The sequence below is a fragment of the Schistocerca nitens genome, chromosome 7, assembly GCF_023898315.1.
Source record: "Schistocerca nitens isolate TAMUIC-IGC-003100 chromosome 7, iqSchNite1.1, whole genome shotgun sequence".
Lineage (NCBI taxonomy): Eukaryota > Metazoa > Arthropoda > Insecta > Orthoptera > Acrididae > Schistocerca > Schistocerca nitens.
Window position 1 is genome coordinate 216,565,751 of NC_064620.1, and position 21,469 is coordinate 216,587,219.

General features: G+C 43.1%; 1 protein-coding gene across 1 annotated transcript in view; it reads left to right on the forward strand.

Annotated features, from left to right (window-relative positions):
- The first annotated feature begins 1,212 nt into the window (after positions 1-1,212).
- Positions 1,213-21,469, forward strand: part of LOC126194871 (pancreatic triacylglycerol lipase-like) — a 247,020-nt gene continuing 226,763 nt past the window's right edge. Inside the window, exon 1 of the mRNA XM_049933215.1 lies at positions 1,213-1,276. Within this exon, the coding sequence (XP_049789172.1) occupies positions 1,231-1,276 (46 nt within the window). The 5' untranslated portion in view covers positions 1,213-1,230. The remainder of the gene's footprint in view (positions 1,277-21,469) is intronic.

Sequence of the window (21,469 nt, forward strand, 5' to 3'; positions counted from 1 at the left end):
CCGAACAACTGGCTCGTCGCAATACGCCAGTCACTACTCTTGATGAACTGTGGTATCGTGTTGAAGCTACAGGAAGTTGTGCCTGTACACGCCATCCAAGCTCTGTTTGACTCAATGCCCAGGCGTATCAAGGCCGTTATTACGGTCAGAGGTGGTTGTTCTGGGTACTGTTTCTCAGGATCTATGCACCCAAATTGCGTGAAAATGTAATTACATGTCAGTTCTAGTATAATATATTTGTCCAACGAATACCCGTTTATCATCTACATTTCTTCTTGGTGTAGCAATTTTAATGGCCAGTAGTGTAGACAGAAATGGTAACCATCACGCCACTGCGGCACTATAATCAAGATTGCATGTACGGAGAAAACAAGCTAAAGATATGAAATTGTGTTGAAGGGGGGGGGGGGGGGGGCGAGGGGAACATTCAACTTGGCTAGTTCGTGCAGCATTGTTGACTATAGTGTTACGGTGGTGTAATGGTTAGCATTTCTATCTAGTAAGCAAGAAGACCCCGGTACGAGTCCCGGTCGTGGTACATATCTTAGTTCATTTCTACAGCTTCCATTGTTTGTTAAAAGAGTTAGCTTCAGGTAAGTTTTTGTCCCAAGAACATGAGAAGAAACTGGCCGACTTATTTTTGACGATGTAATATTTGTCAATGTTATGTTTGTTGATTGTTATTTTAGTTGTAATTTCGGTTGCGGATATGGGAGAGCATCAGCCAGTCTCCTTGTGATGTCTCCCTGGTAACGCTAACTGGCCGAGTAATTCTGTGCCCGCATTTCGCATGCCCCAAGTTTGCCCCTTTCTGCAGTTTACATAATTAAGAGACTGTTATCCACAGTTCACAAGCTGTGGACTGGAAGATCTGCCTTCATCAAGTGATTTAAGCTGCTCCGCTGGTTTTGGTTCTATTATCGTCTACTTCTGGCGGTGTCAGCTTTCGCTATTAGGACCGATGTCCACTGTACATCGTGAGCAGTGCATTTCTTTCAGACTTGCTCGAGGTGCTCGCTTATGGCGAGGATCTCTCTGAGAACTCGTGATGAGTTCTAGAATTTCACCACAATAAAGTTACGGCGTGCCTGCGGATAAAGGGGTGCGCGACCGCAGCGCCGCGGACCGTGCCCCCACCACAGACGCCGCCAGTGTGGACGGGGTACCTTAGCGCATCGTAGCTGGCGGCGTGAAGTCAGTGCGCCACGGGACTGGCGCCAGTCGCTACACATGCTGGCCGCTCGCCGCCTACTCGCCGCGCTGCTGGCGCTCGCAGGTAAACTGTTTGACTGATTGGTTTTTATTCGCCACCTCAGTTATTGAACGTGTGTATGTATGTGTGGTTGTAAATGTCATATCAAGACAAACAAAAGAGCTACGTTGCGAGGGAACATTTCAGTGATGGAGGGGTATTTCCTATTTGCACGAATATTCTGTCTTGTTTAGCACTATTTCTAATTAATTCTATTTTCTGTTATGGAAGCCGTGTCATACCCATGTTTATTATCTTTATGGCAATGTAGACTGCCGGCGTGTGTGGCCGAGCGGTACTAGGCGCTTCAGTGTGGAACCGCGAGACCGCTACGGTCGCAGGTTCGACTCCTGCCTCGGGCATGGATGTGTGTTATGTCCTCAGGTTAGTTAGGTTTAAGTAGTTCTAAGTTCTAGGGGACTGGTGACCTCAGATGTTAAGTCCCATAGTGCTCAGAGCCATTTGATTTAGTACATGTAGATTACTCAATAAATTACTGTTTGGGAAAAAAGCGGTAAAGCGTGTACCCGGAAACCGAGAGGTCGCGGGATGGAATCTTGGCCGGACACGGATTTTTCAGTCTTCGTTTTAACATAGCCTTCAGTTGGTAACGATGTGAGGGACTGCCAGAAACGACACGTGACACCTGGTTCGGACTCCACGTTAGACTGTAGTTCCCCTTTCCCCTTTTTGATAACTGAGGTAGGTTAGGGACAAGCAAGTCACCGAAGTGGCGTCCAATAGAAGACTTGCATGAGGCCACTGAGACACAAGAAATTATTATTATCACCTCTTTAAAATGACTTATCGTAACTCTGAGTAATCTTAATTTAGTGTCTAAAAATTTTCTGACACACATTTGTCGCAACTTGTTGGCTGAAAAAACCCGCCATTCAAACTTTTAATTAATTCCACAGATTATATGTCAACTGTTACATCTAGTGAAAAGAAGCGTCATGGTTTTTAGAACCAAAATTATGGTGCAAATCACCATTGTTCGCTCTCTCAATCCGATTCCCTGTACAACCATGAAGAGTTTTGTTCCATAACTCAGTGCCAGACAGAGCTCTGAAAAATAACTTTATGATGTCTATAACGTCCAGATGATGGTAGACTCTGGTTGTATTTCGTGGTTTCTTTGATCCTTGGTATCTAATGTATTTGCACCAAACGTATCGCCACACTGGGCATAATCCATGTAAAGAGCCAAGATATGTATTGTGTTCTAAATTTATAACCATGTGATGCTCTTGTTACGTACAGCAAAGGGAAAATATTACAGGGTGACACAGAAAAACGGCAACTTTTGAAACACCCAGTAAAAATAGAAAATCTAATAGAAAACTTTTACTGAGAACAATTGAACCAGCACAACTTGCCTTTTAAGAGACAGTAATCCAGATTATCAGTGTCTGAGAATTACATCCTGTAGAACATCTTGAACATATTCTGAGTTCGAATGTAATAGAGTTTCTAGAGATCGAAAAACTTACGTTCACGAACCAGCACGGTTTTTGAAAGCATCGCTCATGCGAATCCCATTTTGCCCTTTTCTCATGTGTATACTGCGATCTATAGATGAACAGCAAGAGGCAGATTACATACTCGTATTTCTAGATTTCTGGAAAGCATTTGACACTGTATTCCACTGCAGACTGTTGACGAAGGTACGCGCATAAGGATTAGGTTCCCAGATATGTGAGTGGCTCGAAGACTTCTTAAGTAAGAGAATCCTGCACATTATCCTCGACGGTGAGAGTTTATCAGAGACAAGGGTATTGGCAGGAATGCCGCTGGGAAGTGTGATAGAATTGCTGTTATTTTCTATATACATAAATGATCTGGCGGACAGGAGCTGTTTGGTTCAAATGGCTCTGAGCACTATGGGACTTAACATCTGAAGTCATCAGTCCCCTAGACTTAGAACTACTTAAACCTAACTAACCTAAGGACAACACACACATCCATGCCCGAAGCAGGATTCGAACCTGCGACCGTAGCGGTCTCGCGGTTCCGGACTGAAGCGCCTAGAACTGCTCGGCCACAGCCACCGGCAGCTGTTTGGTGATGGCGATGTGGTGTACGGGAAGGGGTCGTCTATAAGCGACTGTAGGAGGGTACTTAGACCGAATTTCTATTTGGGGAGACGAATGGCACCTTGACGGTTCCTGGAGGTTTTGCTAGGACAGAATTTCCCAAACTACATGTTTCGCGGGAAGTGAAAAAGTGCTCCGCGAAAAACAATTAATACAACTTTTTCGACGCTTTGACAAAATTATTTTTTAAAATTTTATTGTATTTACTATGTTATTGTTTATGATTTAAAATTGAATTAATCACTGAACAACACAAGTTTTCCTCTTTTTAAAATTTTTAGTACCCTTCAAACTGAGACAAGGTATTCCATGAAAGTGTACCAAGATTCTCAAAGAGGTCCGCCTGAGGAAAAGTTCGGGAATCACTGTCCTAGGGCTTCACTGGGAGATGGACTGCAAAGTTCGAACTAACATAAAAAGGCTAGAAATGAGCAATAACGTAACTGCTATACGGAAACACGCTTACCTTACGATGAATGTTTATATGAAAAATCCGTTCTCCGCTCCTTAAGAGCAGAGACTCTGTCAATGAAGCATTCACTGGAGCCTACGATGCTGTGTACGAAGTCTCCATAGATAGAGAGCACTGCATCTGTCGTTAGCCGTGGTACCTCGTAGAAAAATTATATTCTCTCCAGAGCAGAGAAAGATCGCTCTGCATCATACGCTGTCATCGTAGCCGGTATGGTAAAGATGGGTTTCTGGAATTTAATTGTTATCACTAAAAGGCTTCAGCAAATTATTTTGGAACGCGAACTGCAGAAGCAGAACAGCACCTGTGAGAGTTACAAACTCACTCCTTTTGTTTAGTATCTACATCTACATCTACATTTATACTCCGCAAGCCACCCAATCGTGTGTAGCGGAGGGCACTTTACGTGCCACTGTCATTACCTCCCTTTCCTGTTCCAGTCGCGTATGGTTCGCGGGAAGAACGACTGCCGGAAAGCCTCCGTGCGCGCTCAAATCTCTCTAATTTTTCATTCGTGATCTCCTCGGGAGGTATAAGTAGGGGGAAGCATTATATTCGATACCTCATCCAGAAACGCACCCTCTCGAAACCTGGACAGCAAGCTACACCGCGATGCAGAGCGCCTCTCCTGCAGAGTCTGCCACTTGAGTTTGCTAAACATCTCCGTAACGCTATCACGCTTACCAAATAACCCTGTGGCGAAACGCGCCGCTCTTCTTTGGATCTTCTCTGTCTCCTCTGTCAACCCGACCTGGTACGGATCCCACACTGATGAGCAATACTCAAGTATAGGTCGAACGAGGGTTTTGTAAGCCACCTCCTTTGTTGATGGCCTACATTTTCTAAGGAATCTCCCAATGAATCTCAACCTGGCACCCGCCTTACCAACAATTAATTTTATATGATCATTCCACTTCAAATCGTTCTGCACACATACTCCTAGATATTTTACAGAAGTAACTGATACCAGTGTTTGTTCCGTTATCATATAATCATACAATAACGGATCCTTCTTTCTATGTATTCGCAAGTTCTGTTCTCAGCCGCGGGAGTGGCTGCGCTGTTTGAGGCACCATGTCACGGCTTGCGCGGCCCCTCCCGACGGAGGTTCGACTCCTTCCTCGGGCATGGGGTGTGTGTGTTGCTCTTAGTTTAAAGCGGTGTATAAGTCTAGGGATCGATGACCTCAGCAGTTTGGTCCATTAGGAATTCACAAACATTTGAACATTTTTCTGTTCTCAGCTTATCTACATCAACGAAGGGATATGTAAGACCTCTGCGACAATGTTTGTGGAAATTGACTTATATACGAAGTAAACTTTTCATAAATAAATGTTTGCATGACAGGATACCCTGTGAAGTCAGTGTTCAACAACCTGAGCCATTATTGTATAACACACTTCTTTCGCTAACAACAGGCTTTGGAATTCGTTTCCATGTCTCTCTATCTTCGCAGAATCCAGCAGTTTTCTACACATATAAATCATGTCAATAATTCTGTCTCGTATATGCTTATGGCTTTTTTGAAATGTTCTCCCCTCTGTTGTACGGTCAAGGGTCAACCGCGCATTTTTAGTGTTTAGTGTACACTATGTCAACGTGTGGCATAATATTAGAAAATACAGACAACCAAAATTTACTTCGGGCGCAGCCCTCTTTTTTGAGTAATTCTTGCAGTTTGTCGAAATTTAAGCTGAATGTACTCCAGCCATTCTAAAAGAGACTCTCTATTTTCGTACACAACTAGCTCAGTTCTCGATTAAAAATTCCATCTCGTTTTGCGAAAGGGGGACTTTCCTGCTCATTATGTCAATTAGCATCGCTGTTCGCTGTGAAGAACTGTGAAACAAAAAAGGAGTAAGAAGGTCAGCAAAAGCCAAAAAACTCTTTAAGTCCATATTCAGAATCGTTCTTTGGGCTGAAATCAGCTTAAATGTGCGAGCATAACAATGAATAAATAGGCATGTATAAGATGCTCTCTCAGAAGAACCTGTACACCTGGACGACGACCGCACGCAGCAGCTGCACCCACGTAGCTCTGAGAAATAATAGCTTTATCTGAATTGTTCATGATATATAGTAACGTTTCTTTAAGCCATTACGCTAACGTTTTTGCATGTTCATGACGACTGAGTAACGTCTAAAACCTTTCTACAAATTTTCCCTTAGACAAAACGTATCTGATAACCATGCCAAACTGCGAAATTGTTGAAATATCGGTTGTGTTATCGACGATAACTTGATACAAAATCAGTGGCAGCAATTTATTTTCTTGCTCGGTAATGATAAACCTCCTGTCTACACGAAATGCAAGGTCGAAAATACAATAAAATTTAATACAGTCCACAGTTTTAACGTAACAATATTTGTAGATCTGATCATTGTGTCTTTCAGTTGACTGCCTATAGCCAACATCCAGTTGTGGTCTAATATCCTGTTTTTGTAAAAGATTGTGCTCTAGCTGTGCAGTTACGTGTGATGTGGACCGCTCATGTTTCTTTTATCTCCCGTGTTTAATTTACGAGATCGTCAACGTCTCTTAGCTTCCAAGTCTTTTCGCACCCAGCAAGTTCTCTCTCTCTCTCTCTCTCTCTCTCTCTCTCTCTCTCTCTCTCTGTCTCTCTCTCTTACAAACAAAAACACGGAAACAATACAATTTGTTTCTGATATTACAGTCATATATCCAATCTACTCTCCTGTAAATGTGTGGGCTGAAATTTCTTACAGCTTCTTTACTTGTCATTTTATTTTTCTTGAATAACTTGGTTTCCGGCGACAGGCTCCCTAAATCCTTAATACGAAGGATATCTTGAAGCGAGTGGGAAAACAAATTTTTTCCCTAAACCTCTGCGTTGAATCATCACATATATGGACTTCTTACCGTACGCTATCACACCTTCAAATTCACGACTGCATGTCGACTCTTCCCACGTGACAAACAGTGAAAACTGCTCACAGTATTGGTAACTTAAATGCAACAAATGAGAGAAAACTTAAGCCTATCGTTGCTTACCAGGCTCTTGTTGTTATTGCAGTCCCATAAATATAACAGCTCGCAGTGATGAATGACAAAACAGATATTATAAGTTAGAGAATAGTGTTGATATGACTAGGTTGATTCATAAGTTCATAGTATTTTCGTTTTGCTTGTGGATATTCCTGTTGCAATGGGTTTATTTAGCGTTTGTCATTTTTTATTTGTGGTTCACTGTTGCTATTTGAGTTTACATGCTGCCCTTTTGTCGTTTGGAGTTAGTGAGTGGAGCTGTGGACGCTATAAACTCTAGCGCCAAGTGGATAAATCGGAACATTTCCGACACATTCTTCTGTTTGAGTTCAACAGAGGACTGACAGCAGCGCCGTGTATGGGGATAATGCCATTGGACAGAGTACGGAGAGAAAATGGTTTTCTCGTTTTAAGGAGGGTCGTTTTGACATTTGTGACTCTTCACGTTCAGGAAGACGTTTGGGGTTTCACGAAAATCGTTTGAACACATTAATCCACAATGATCCACGTCACTGTACTCGAGAACTGGAAGATGTGATGAACTGTGATTAATCCACCATCGTGCGACATTTTCATGCAGTGAGGAAGGTCCAAAGATCGGGTATGTGGGTATCGCATGCTCTAAGCCAAAACCACTCGAGCGTATGGGTATCACACGATCTAAGCAGGTGGCTGTATGTGCTTCCCTGCTTCCTCATCAACTGGCTCGTGAACAACATCGACCATTACTATCTAGCTATCCATTATCGGTACTGGTTGTGAGAAATGGTGTCTCTACGCTAACATAAGGAAAGAAAGAGGAATGGTTGAGCTCAAAGAAAGCAGCAACTATCCGTACGAAGACTGAATGCATCCATAAAAGGTAATGTTATGCATCACATCTACATCCACGTCTACATCTACGTGATTACTCTGCTATTCACAATAAAATGCCTGGCAGAGGGTTCAACGAACCACCTTGAAGCCGGCCGCGGTGGCAGAGCGGTTCTAGGCGCTTCCGTCCGGAACCGCGCGACTGCTGCGGTCATAGGTTCGAATCCTGCCTCGGGCATGGATGTGTGTGATATCCTTAGGTTAATTAGGTTTAAGTAGTTCTAAGTTCTAGGGGACTTATGACCTTCGATGTTAAGTCCCATAGTGCTCAGAGCCATTTGAACCATTTTGAACCACCTTCAAGCTGTATCTCTACCGTTCCACTCTCGAACGGCGTCCGTGAAAAACGAGCACTTAAATTTTTCTGTGCGAGCCCTGATTTCTCTTATTTTATCATGATGATCATTTCTTCCTATGTAGGTGGGTGCCAACAGAATGTTCCAGCAATCGTCGGAGAAAACTGGTGATTGAAATTTCATGAGAAGATCCCCTCGCAACGCAAAACGCCTTTGTTTTAATGATTGCCACTCCAATTCACGAATCATGTCTGTGGCACTATCTCCCCTACTTCGCAATAATACAAAACGAGCTGCCTTCTTTGTACTTTTTCGATGTCATCCGTCAGTCCCATCTGATGCGGATCCCACACTGCACAGAAATACTCCAGAATAGGGCGGACAAGCGTGGCGTAAACAGTCTCTTTAGTAGACCTGTTGCACCTTCTAAGTGCTCTGCCAATGAATCGCAGTCTTTGGTTGGCTCTACCCACAACATTTTCTATGCGATCGTTGCAAAATGGTTCAAATGGCTCTGAGCACTATGGGACTTAACTTCTGAGGTCATCGGTCCCCTAGAACTACTTAAACCTAACTAACCTAAGGACATCACACACATCCATGCTCGAGGTATGATTCGAACCTGCGACCGTAGAGGTCGCGCGGTTCCAGACTGTAGCGCCTAGAACCGCTCGGCCGCTTCGGCCGGCGTGATCGTTCCAATTTAGGGTATTTGTAATTGAAATTCTTAGTATTCAGTTGAATTTTCGGCCTTCAGATTTGTGTGACTTATCGCGTAATCGAAATTTAGCGGTTTTCTTTTAGTACTCATGTGAATAGCTTCACACAGACTGTAGCGCCTAGAACCGCTCGGCCGCTTCGGCCGGCGTGATCGTTCCAATTTAGGGTATTTGTAATTGAAATTCTTAGTATTCAGTTGAATTTTCGGCCTTCAGATTTGTGTGACTTATCGCGTAATCGAAATTTAGCGGTTTTCTTTTAGTACTCATGTGAATAGCTTCACACTTTTCTTTATTCAGGGTCAATTGCCACTTTTCGCACCACACAGATATCTGATCTAAATCATTTTGCAAGTCGTTTTGATCATCTGAGGACTTTACAAGACGGTAAATGACAGCATCATCTGCAATCAATCTAAGACGGCTACTGAGATTGTCTCCTATGTCATTAATATAGATCAGGAACAATAGAGGGCCTATAACACTTCCTTGGGGGACGCCGGATATTACTTCTGTTTTACTCAATGACTTTTCGTCTATTACTACGAACTGCGACCTCTCTGAGAGGAAATCATGAATCCAGTCGCAGAACTGAGGCGATATTCCATAGGCACGCAGTTTGGTTAGAAGACGCTTGTGAGGAACGGTGTCGAAAGCCTTGTGGAAATCTAAAAATATGGAATCAATTTGACATCCTCTGTCGATAGCACTCATTACTTCTTCAGTATAAAGAGCTAGTTGTGTTTCGCAAGAACGATATTTTCTGAATTCATGCTGCGTACGTGACAATAAATAGTTTTCTTCGAGGTACTTCATAATGTTCGAATACAGTACATGTTCCAAAGCCCTACTGCAAATCGACATTAGTGATATGGGCATATAATTCAACAGATTATTCCTACTTCCCTTTTTGGGTATTGGTGTGACTTGGGCTATTTTCCAGTCTTTAGGCACGGATCTTTCTGTGAGCTAGCGGTTTTATTTAATTGTTAAATATGAAGCTATTGTATCAGGTGGTACAGTGACGGTGTGGTGTACTACAAATTGCTTCCCCGACGTCTAATGATCGCTGCTCACATTTATTGTCAACAACTACACATCTTGCAGACACAATCCAAGAACAGCGACCAGGAAGACTGCGTGAAGTGATGCTACTCCACGCTAACGCCCGCCCGCAATCTGGTGGACTGACAAAAAAACGCTATACAGGAGCTGGGTTGGGAAGTCATTGCGCACCCACCTTATTGACCTGATTTTGCTCTTTCAGATTTTTCCCTTTTTCGCTCTCTGTCATAAACCTTCAAGGAACTTCCTTTTCGGATGAAAATAACTCGAAGAGTTCTTCGCCTCAAAACCATCTGATTTCTACAGTCGCGAAATCGAAAACTTACCCCAGCGTTGGAACACTGTTGTAAATAGTGAAGAGAATGTATTATCGATGACTAAAGTCTCTGTTATTTGTATCTGTTGTGTTTATTAAACGTATTGGAAAGCGCCACGAACTTATGAATCATCCCAGTAGGTTCGAAATCTGCTATTTATGTGTCATGTTGTCGGAGCGGCTGAGAAGGAAGAGGAACCGTGCTTTGGTGAGGCTGTACAGCAGGAGGGAAAGCGTAGACTGTGTCGAATGCACGCCGGAACGTTGCTCCATTGCTGAGGAAAGCAGACACCCCCTACCCCTGTTCCTTTCTCCGCCCCCAGCGGACGAACTCTGGGGCTGGAATGCGGTCTTCGAGGGTGCAAAACTGGATTTTACGCCCGGGTGATGTCGAGCGCGTGAGAGCCGACCGCCGGTTTCAAACATAAATGTAGACGTCGGCGGAGAAGCCCAGATGGCTCTGAGCACCATGGGACTTAACATCGGTCATCAGTCCCCTAGACTTAGAACTAATTAAACCTAACTAACCTAAGGACAGCACACATATCCATGCCCGAGGCAGGATTCGAACCTGCGACCGTAGCAGCAGCGCGGTTCCGGTCGGAAGCGCCTAGAACCGCTCGTCCACAGCGGCCGGCTCGGCGGAGAGTTTCACATACACACTGACGGAAAAAGATCATCGCCGAGAAGGATTTGTGGGATATAAATGAAAGTTGATATGTGTGTGTCTACTAATGAAAGATGACGTCTATTCAAATTTCACGCCAATCGCATAAGAGTGCCGATGGTAGCGGTCCTATGAGGATGCAAACTAGGTTTGTTTTAAAAGCGCGCTATAACGATAGCGAGCGTTAGTTACCTTTGAGGTCGGACGTTCCGAGATGATTTTAGTCAAGAAAGCCTTCAAGACGACAAAGGCGCCATTACCATCAGCTCATTGAACTCGAATGAGGCCTTGCAATAGGGCTACGAGAAGCTGGAAATTCCTTCTGCAATACTGCAAAAAGACTTGCAGGAATGTTGCCATTGTACAGGGAATAGGCAAAATAATGTGGACGTAGGGAAAATAACATGCACACCTGTACTTAATTGGGAATTGCAATGAAATGAATACCCGTAGCTGCATACAGGCGTTGATATAAGTCAACGGGGACAGTTGAAATGTGTGCCCCGATCGGGACTCGAACCCGGGATCTCCTGCTTGCATGGCAGACACTCTATCCATCTGAACCACCGATGACAGAGGATAGTGCAACTGCAGGGACGTATCCCTGGCACGCCTCCCGTAGACCCACATTCCCAACTTTTTGACCGCACTATATTCATAGCGCCCCTGCGCATTATACTCATTACTCGCGGCTTTTTGCCGATTCCCGTAAGAGTTCGGGCACTGTTTTGTGCATCCACACAGAAGAAGATGGGCAAATGGCCGGTGAACCTTATGGTATCTGTCCTTTTGGACAGGTCCGACACTTGACCATCTTCTTCTGTACAGATGCACAAAACAGTGTCCGAACTCTTACGGGAATCGGCAAAATGCCGCGAGTAATGACTATAATGGGCAGGGGCACTATGAATATTGTGCGGGACAAAAAGTTGGGAATGAGGGTCTCACGGGAGGCGTGCCAGAGATAAGTCCCTGCAGTCGCACTATCCTGTGTTTCCTCGGTGACTCAGATGGATAGAATGTAAGCAGGAGATCCTGGGCTCGAGTCCCGGTCACGGCACACATTTTCAACTGTCCCCGTTGACTTATATCAACGCCTGCATGCAGCTAGGGGTATTCATTTCATTGTAATTCTAACGAACTGTATGGTCACCGATGGTATCTGTTGTTTCGGATATGTCCGAAAGAACAGATACCATCTTCATATACATATATTTAATTGGGAATTGTTGGACCCTCATTTGCCCGTAATACAGCTGCCATTCTTCTTGGAATAGTGGCATATAATCATTGTATAATCTCTAGTGGAATGTTATGCCACTCTTAGATCAGAACCTCTTCTATATCCTGTAGTGACAAGGAAGACGGAAATCTGCTCCGGAGTCTTCTCGTTCCAATACCGCCCACAAGGGTTCGATAAGGTTCAAATCCGGAGACTGTGCTGGCCAAGGAAGATGCTGCAGTTTAGTTGCATGCTACTCAAGTCACGATTCTACTGTTCTGGCCATGTGAATGAGTGCCTTATCATCCTGAAATATGGCATCATTTTTGGGGAACAATATTTGAATCATGGGGTGCATCTTATCACCTAAAATGTTCACATAATCGTTGGCTGTAACTCAGCGTTTGAGAGTAATGATGGGACCAGCAGAATACCACGATATGGCTGCCCACACCATCACGCTTCCACCTCCACGCTTAACCGTTGGAATCAAGCAGTCAGGAATGTAGGCTGCTTTTGGCTTTCTCCAGACGTAAACCCAGCCCGATGCTGGAAATAACGAAAACGTTTTGTAAATAAAACCCCCTTTTCCTGCTGCCACTTAATTTATTTTTCCCAGATCCGTTTTGCTTTTTCCTTGTTCTCAGGCGTCATCAGTGTGATCTATAACGATACAGTTCTGGTATTTTTAGATTATCAAACAATTCACGTCGCGACTTTACGTAAAAAAGTAATTACTTACGATTTGCTGATCTGCATTTCCTCTCATCTGGTCTGGAGGTCGCACTACCACTTAATTACCGACTTTGATTTCTGAACTTTTTCGCACTGTCGACCATGTTTCTCCTTTTGTTTTGTGGTGTACTATGGTTCTTTTCCCACTCGAGATAACTATTTCTTCGGCCACAGCTTTTAACAATGTAAATATTGCAACATGTAATCGACGCAGCTTTTAAAAACAGCTTTCCCTCCAACCTCCAAGCAGTTCTCCCAGGGTATGACGTTCATTTGCAGCAGCGTTCTCATGATCTCTGCTCTGTGGCTGGGTTCCCTTCCGGCCGCCACAGTCGTGTTTCCCTAGAGGAGATATGTAGTAAGAGCCACCGGTCTGTGAATCGCGTTAACTTTGCCCTGTGTATGATTGTGCCTGTAATTAAACTGTTTGTGTGTCATATGTTATGAAGCGGCTGTTGGCACCAGCCTAGCATTTGCCCGTGCGATTGTCAGAAGCTGCTTTCAAGCCACATTCTGGCTGGCCAGTGTACCAGACCAGCGGTTGGTTAACCTAGATCTGGATTGCGATACGAGTACATGTGATTCCAGCGGAATACGAACTACAGCAGTGTCCCGTAACGCCCCTAATGCCTTAATAGTGGGAAATGCGTGGCTTGTTATTGGGCTTCTATTGGCTAAAGCTCTATGTTTTCACTAATTGTTAGCTGTAGCTTTTATGCCTTTTATTCACTGAGGTGCTTCAATGAACCCTCTGCCAGGCACTTAAATGTCATTTGCAGAATATCCATGTAGATATAGATGTAGATTTAATTGTATTGCCCTTAGAGTCGGTCCGGGATCTTCCTATCACAAAGCACACCAGTCACTGTCCGACAAGCGTTGTTAACGCGGTTTATTATTTCACGGTTCTCTCGGTTCTGAAATCACATACTGCGTTGGAAGTGCGTGACTTAAATGGCGGGCGAAGACTGGAGTGCTCTGTTATAAGAAGATCCCGGACCAACTCAAATCGAAAATATACCGCTCTGCGTTCCGCCCAGTTGCCTTGTATGGTGCAGAGTGTTGCCCCGTAACAAAAGAAACAGGATGACTTCTGAAAAGCAAAATGTTTTGGTGAACACCTGTCCTGAAAGTTCGTGATCATGCGACCAGTCACGGAATTCGCAGGCGGTTCGGAGTGACACCTGTCGCCGAGAGGATGAGAAGAAGCTGTCTACCGCGGTGTGGACACGTACTTCGAACACACAGCATAAGGCAAGTTTCCGTTGAAAGTCGAAGGTAAACGTTCTTTTCGCAAAGCGAGGCAACGTTGGTTGGATACTTAGATACCTTCCATATACTCGTATAGTGAGGTGACAAAAGTAATGGGATACCAATATACAGGGTGGACCATTGATCGTGACCGGGCCAAATATCTCACGAAATAAGCGTTAAACGAAAAAACTACAAAGAACGAAACTTGTCTAGCTTCAAGGGGGAAACCAGATGGCGCTATGGTTGGCCCGCTAGATGACGCTGCCATAGGTCAAACGGATATCAACTGCGTTTTTTTAAAATAGGAACCCCCATTTTTTATTACATATTCGTGTAGTACGTAAACAAATATGAATGTTTTAGATGGATCACTTTTTTCGCTTTGTGATAGATGGCGCTGTAATAAACATGTGGCTCACAATTTTAGACGAACAGTTGGTAACAGGTAGGTTTTTTAAATTAAAATAAAGGACGAATGTACTGTTGAACATTTTATTTCGGTTGTTCCAATGTGATACAGGTACCTTTGTGAACTTATCATTTCTGAGAACGCATGCTGTTACAGCGTGATTACCTGTAAATACCACATTAATGCAATAATGCTCAAAATGATGACCGTCAACCTCAATGCATTTGGCGATACGTGTAACGACATTCCTCTCAACAGCGAGTAGTTCGCCTCCGTAATGACGCATGTTGTCAGGCGTTGTCGGTGGATAACGATTGCAAATATCCTTCAACTTTCCCTACAGAAAGAAATCCGGGCCATGGTATGGTGCTTCGACGACCAATCCACCTGTCATGAAAAATGCTGCTCAATACCGCTTCAACTGCACGCGAGCTATGTGCCGGACATCCATCATGTTGGAAGTACATCGCCATTCTGTCGTGCAGTGAAGCATCTTGTAGTAACCACCGTAGAACATTACCTAGGACATCAGCAAATATTGCACCATTTAGATTGCCGTCGATAAAATGGGGGCCAATTATCCTTCCTCCCATAATGCCGCACCATACATTAACCCGACAAGGTCACTGATGTTCCACTTGTCGCAGCCATCGAGGATTTTCTGTTGCCCAATAGTGCATATTATGCCGGTTTACGTTACCGCTGTTGGTGAATGACGCTTCGTCGCTAAATAGAACGCGTCATCGTCCCGTAATTTCTCTTGTGTCCAGTGGCAGAACTGTACACGACGTTCAGAGTCGACGCCATGCAATTCCTGGTGCATAGAAATATGGTACGGGTGCAATCGATGTTGATGTAGCACTATCAACTCCGACGTTTTTGAGATACCCGATTCTCGCGCAATTTGTCTGATACTGATGTGCAGATTAGCCGCGACAGCAGCTAAAACACCTACTTGGGCATCATCATTTGTTGCAGGTCGTGGTTGACGTTTCACATGTGGCTGAACACTTCCTGTTTCTTTAAATAACGAAACTATCCGGCGAACGGTCCGGACACTTGGATGATGTCGTCCAGGATACCGAGCAGCGTACATAGCACAAGCCCGTTGGGCATTTTGACCACAATAGCCACACATCAACCTGATATCGACCTTTTCCGCAATTGGTAAACGGTCCATTTTAACAAGGGTAATGCTTCACGAAGCAAATACCGTCCGCACTAGCGGAATGTTACGTGATACCACGTACTTACACGTTTGTGACTATTACAGCGCCATCTATCACAAAGCGAAAAAAGTGGTCCAGCTAAAACATTCATATTTCTTTACGTACTACACGAATATGTACTAAAAATGGGAGTTCCTATTTAAAAAAAAAAAACAGTTGATATCCGTTTGATCTATGGCAGCGCCATCTAGCGGGTCAACCATATCGCCATCTGGTTTCCCCCTTCAAGCTAGACAAGTTTCGTTCTTTGTAGTTTTTTCGTTTGACGCTTATTTCGTGAGATATTTGGCCCGGTCACTATCAATGGACCACCCTGTACAAATAGCGGTAGTGTCGCGTACACGAGGTACAAAAGAACAGTACATTGGCGGAGATGTCATCTGTACTCAGATCATTCATGTGAAAAGGTGTCCGATGTGATTATGGCCGTACGACGGGAATTAACACACTTCGAACGCGGAACGGTAGTTGAAGGTAGACGAATGGGACATTCCGTTTCGGAAATCGTTAGGGAATTCAATATCCGAGATCCACAGTGTCAAGAGTGTCCGGAGAATACAAAGTTTCAGGCATTACCTCTCACCATGGGCAACGTAGTGCCTAACTGCCTTCACTTAACGACTGAGAGCAACGGCATTAGCGTAGAGTTGTCAGTGCTAACAGACAAGTAACACTGCTCGAAATAACCACAGAAATCAGTGTGGGACGTAAGACGAACGTATAAGTTAGGAAATTGTGCAGCGAAATACTGCGTTAATGGGCTATGGCAGCCCACCGACGCAAGTGCCTTTGATAACAGCACAACATCGCCTGCAGCGCCTCTCCTGGGCGCGTGATCATATCGGTTGGACCCTAGATGGCTGGAAAACCGTGGCCTAGGCAGATGAGTCTCGATTTCAGTTGGTAAGAGCTGATTGTAGAGTTCGAGTGTGGCGCAGACTCCACGAAACTATGGACCAAGGTTGTCAACAGAACACTGTGCAAGCTGGTGTGGCTTCATAATGGTGTGGGTTGGGTTTACATGGAATGGACTGGGTCCTCTGATTCAAGTGAAGCGATCTTTGGCTGTAAATGGTTATGTTCGGCTACTTGGAGACCACTTGCACCCGTTCGTGGACTTCATGATCCCGAACAACGATGGAATTTTTATGGATGACAATGCGCTATGTCATCACGCCACAATTGTTCGCGATTGGCTTGAAGAACATTCTGGGGCGAATGATTTGACCACCCAGATCGCCCGACATGAATTCCATCGAAGATTTATGGGACATAATTGAGAGGTCAGTTCGTGCACAAAATCCTGCACCGGCAACATTTTCGGACTTGTGGACGGCTATAGAGGCAAGGTGGTTCGTGGTTCAGTATTTCTGCAGGGGACTTTCAACGACTTGTTGAGTCGATGCCACGTAGAGTTTATGCACTGCGCCGGGAAAATGGAGGTCTGATATGATATTAGGAGGTATCCCATGACCTCAGTGTTTTTGTGTGCTGCATTGTAATCGTAATCCACGAGAGCTGCTTTTTTATATCTTTCTTATTTCCTGCTACCGGTTTCGAGCGTGACACATTTTTAAGCGGTATCTGAACATAATGAAGGCAATGTGATCGTAAATGCTATTTTTCAAATAGGATGTCCTGTTTTATTATACTCGTACATGGTCGTTGCATTATTCATATAAATCTCAAGATAGCGTGCTCCACCCTGACGAAGGTCAAGATCGTGTCAAGTGAAGACAGACAGCCAAAAGATTGCACCAGCTACACTGCGAGACAAACGCTGAGGAAGAAGATTAGTATACGTTTGTCCTTTTATGTGTTCGTGGCCTTACGGACCACACTGCTACGTACTTCGAGTCATAGTCCACTCTTGTGAGATCAAAGGCTGTCACGTTGTAATATGAGGCAACAAAATTTCCACCTCTGTACCAAGCGGCCTTCATCAACGCAGTTTAATAAGAGAATCGTTGGTGCATCATTTTACAATATGACGTGGTCTCCAATGCGGAAAAAGTGACGAAACAACTGCATACGTGTTCATTAACAAACTCGTCGGATATAAGAATCAAACATGCAACTGAAATTCATTTGACTTTAATTCGTAGAACGAAGTCTTTGTCCCCAGATTCATTCAGCGACAACATGAACTCGATGACCTTCACGCAACTTCTTTATTTTACAGAGACGCAACAAAGTACAGGGGTACAGACAGACAATCTTCCGAAGAATTTTCGAGCACATTTTCCGAAAACTGTATTGAGCAACTAGTTTGACAGCCCACAGGCAACGAAAATATTTTTGACCTTGTAGCTACAAACAGTTGACCTAATCGGTAGCGTCAGTATAGAGACAGGTATTAGTAACCCTGATGTCATGGTAGCGACTTTGAATACCAACGTTAATAAATGAGTCAAGAAGTCTAGGAGAGTATTTGTGCTAGAAACAGCAGATAGACAGTTGATAGCATCTCACTGTGTGTGCCGAGTAATTGGATTAAAGACGGGAAAGACCTCCTTGGTTGAACAACGAAATTCGAAAAATGCTGATGAAGCAAAGGCTGTTACACCCTTGGTTCAAAAGAGAAAGCGAAAATAACGACAGCCAAATGTTAATAGAATTCGTGCATCTGTAAAAAGATCGATGCGCAAAGCAAACAACTGCCACAATCATACCTTAGCAATAGATCTGTCGAGAATCGGAGAAAATTCTGGTCCTATGCAAAATCGCTAAGTGCATCTAAGGCTTCTATCCAGTCGCTTGTTGACCAGTCTGATGTGGCAGCAGATGGCAAGAAAGACGAAATTTTAAATTTCACATTTAAGAAATTCTTCACACAGGAAAATCATAAGAACATAACATCATTTACAGACTCTGGTATGGAGGACATTGTAATAAGCACCCCAGATGTAGAAAAACGACTAAAAGAGTTGAAAGAAATAAATCACCAGATCCGGATGAAATCCCAATTCGGTTTTACAAAAAGTACCGTACGACAATGGCCCCCTACTTAGCTTGCATTTATCGCAAATCACTAGCCCCGTGGAGGGTTCAAAGCGACTGAAAAAAAGCGCAGCTCACTCCTGTATATATGAAGGGTAAAAGAACGGACCCACAAAATTAAAGACCAATATCTTTAACATCGGTTTGTTGCAGAATCCTTGAACATATTCTCAGTTATTGTTGTTGTCTTCTTCAGTCCGAAGACTGGTTTGATACAGCTCTCCGTGTCACTCTATCCTGTGCAAACCTCATCTCTCAGCAACTACTTTAACTTAGATCCTTCTGGAACTGCTTACAGTATCCATCTATTGGTCACCCTTACGATTTTTACTCCTCCCCCCCCCCCACCCCCCACATTGCCCTCCAGTACTACATTTGCGATCCTTTGATGTCGCAGAATGTGTCCTACTGACCGAATCTTTCTTCTACTCTGATTCTGCTACAAATTTCTTTACTCCTCAGTTCTATTCAGTGTCTCCTCAATAGTTATGTGATCTACCCATCTAATCTTTAGAATATAATAAATTTCCTTGATAGGGAAAAGTTTCTGTCCACAAATCAGCACAGTTTTAGAAAGTATTGCTTGCCGTTTCCTCACATAGTATCCTGCGAACTGTGCATGAAGGGCAACAGGTGGATTCCATATTCCTAGATTTCCGTAAGGCATTTGAAACGGTGCTACACTCGCGACTGTTAACGAAGGTACGAGCATACGGAATAGGTTCCCAGGTAAGTGACTGGCTCGAAGACTTCTTAAGTACGAGCGGTATTCCAAAACTAAGGTCCGTCTGGTCATACAAAAATAAGATTAGGTGAAAAGTTTTTCAACGACAATAATATTTTACCACATATCTTCTGTACTTTTCCACGTAATCGCCGTTTATACACACTGTTTGTTACGCTGCACCAGATCAACGAAAAGTTTGAATCCTCTCGACGGTTTTGGCAACTGTGTGAGAGCGTACGTTGTCGTGGAGGAAGATTATGGCAGACGACAGTTTCCCGTTGAGTGAGTGTAGGAGGATACAAGGTGAACTGACAAAATTTCTACTTGGTGTGGTGAATAGCAGATAGCTTTAAATGTAGAAAAATGTAAGTTAATGCAAATGCGTAGGAAGAAAAAAAAAAGCCCTAAATGTTCTAGTACAGCATTAGCAGTGTACTGCTTGACACAGCCGTGTCGATTAAATACCTGGACGTAACATAGCGAAGCGAAATGAAATGGAACGAGCATGTGTGCTTTTTAAAGAGAGCTTAGGACTGAGACAAACCTTCAGTTTGAGAAAGAAACCAAAAAACATAATTCTAGCTTATTACATCAGCATAAACAGCTATCGGTTTAGAATTTTCAACAGTCAGCAGATATTTTAACTCTACCCAATTTTAACTCAGTCAATGTGAAATGTCAGTTATCTTTATTGCATCAAAATATTCGAGGACTGAGAAATAAAATTAATGAATTAATTATCTGCATAGATGAATTAGAGTCTTAAAACCCAGCTGACATAATCTGCCTCTCTGAACATCATGTGACCACTGGTATAGAACTTTTAAGTGTTGCAGGGTTTAGGTTAGCATCTCACTTTTGTAGATCAGAAATGGAGAAAGGAGGAGTTGCCACATTCATTAGAAACTGTCATAAATTTAAGAACATAGACATTCATAAATTTTGCCTAGAACAGCATATGGAAGCATGTGCAACAGAAGTAGAATTTCACAAAAAATCCTTCATAATATTAAGTGTATATCGAGCACCTGCAGGTAACTTTAATCTGTTCATAAACCACCTTGAAGCTGTACTGGCCCATTTAACAACCAAAAACAAAGAAATAGTGGTTGCTGGTGATTTCAATGTAGATTTCCTCAAAGACTCTCCCAATAAGAACTTATTTGAGTTAGTAACACTATAATTCAACTTAATTCCCACTGTAAAGTTCCCCACTAGGGTAGCCAATTGCTCACAAACAGCCATTGATAATATCTTTATAGAAAAGTCCAATGAACAAAATTATATTACAAAACCAATAGTCAATGGCCTCTCAGACCATGACATGCAGTTCCTTCTGTTAAATGTTAATACTGAACAGGATATAAAATCTGTTAGATCTGAGCTCAAGAGGGTAATCAATAAGCCAAAAATTGATTATTTTACGACACTCCTCGGAGATATTCACTGGACTGATGTTTACAGTGCTCATGGCATGAATGAAAAATATAACACTTTTGATAATAAAGTGCTCACCTTATTCGAACACTGTTTTCCCCCAAAACTTACCAAGGTTAGAGCAAAGTCTACAAAGAAGCCATGGATTACTCAAGGAATAGGGATATCTTCGGTAGATGCTGCTATGGAATACCTCAGACCAGACATTTCAAGAAACTTCCATAATATGAATTTGACCCTCACTACCCCAGCAGAAATAATGTCCATCATAAAATCTTTAAAATCAAAAACATCTAGTGGGTATGATGAAATATCAACAAAGTTAATTAAAGAATGTGATTCTGAGTTAAGTAACATATTAAGATATCTGTGTAACCAGTCGTTTATCAGTGGAATATTTCCTGAATGGTTGAAATATGCTGAAGTTAAGCCACTGTTTAAGAAGGGAGATAAAGAAATAGCATCGAATCTCCGTCCAATTTCACTGTTGCCAGCACTCTCAAAAATTTTAGAAAAAGTAATGTACAATCGGCTTTATAACCATGTTATCTCAAATAACATACTGTCAAAGTCACAGTTTGGATTTCTAAAGGGTTCTGATATTGAGAATGCTATCTACACTTACAGTGAAAATGTGCTTAATTGATTAGACAAAAAATTTCAGGCAACTGGTATATTTTGTGATCTGTCAAA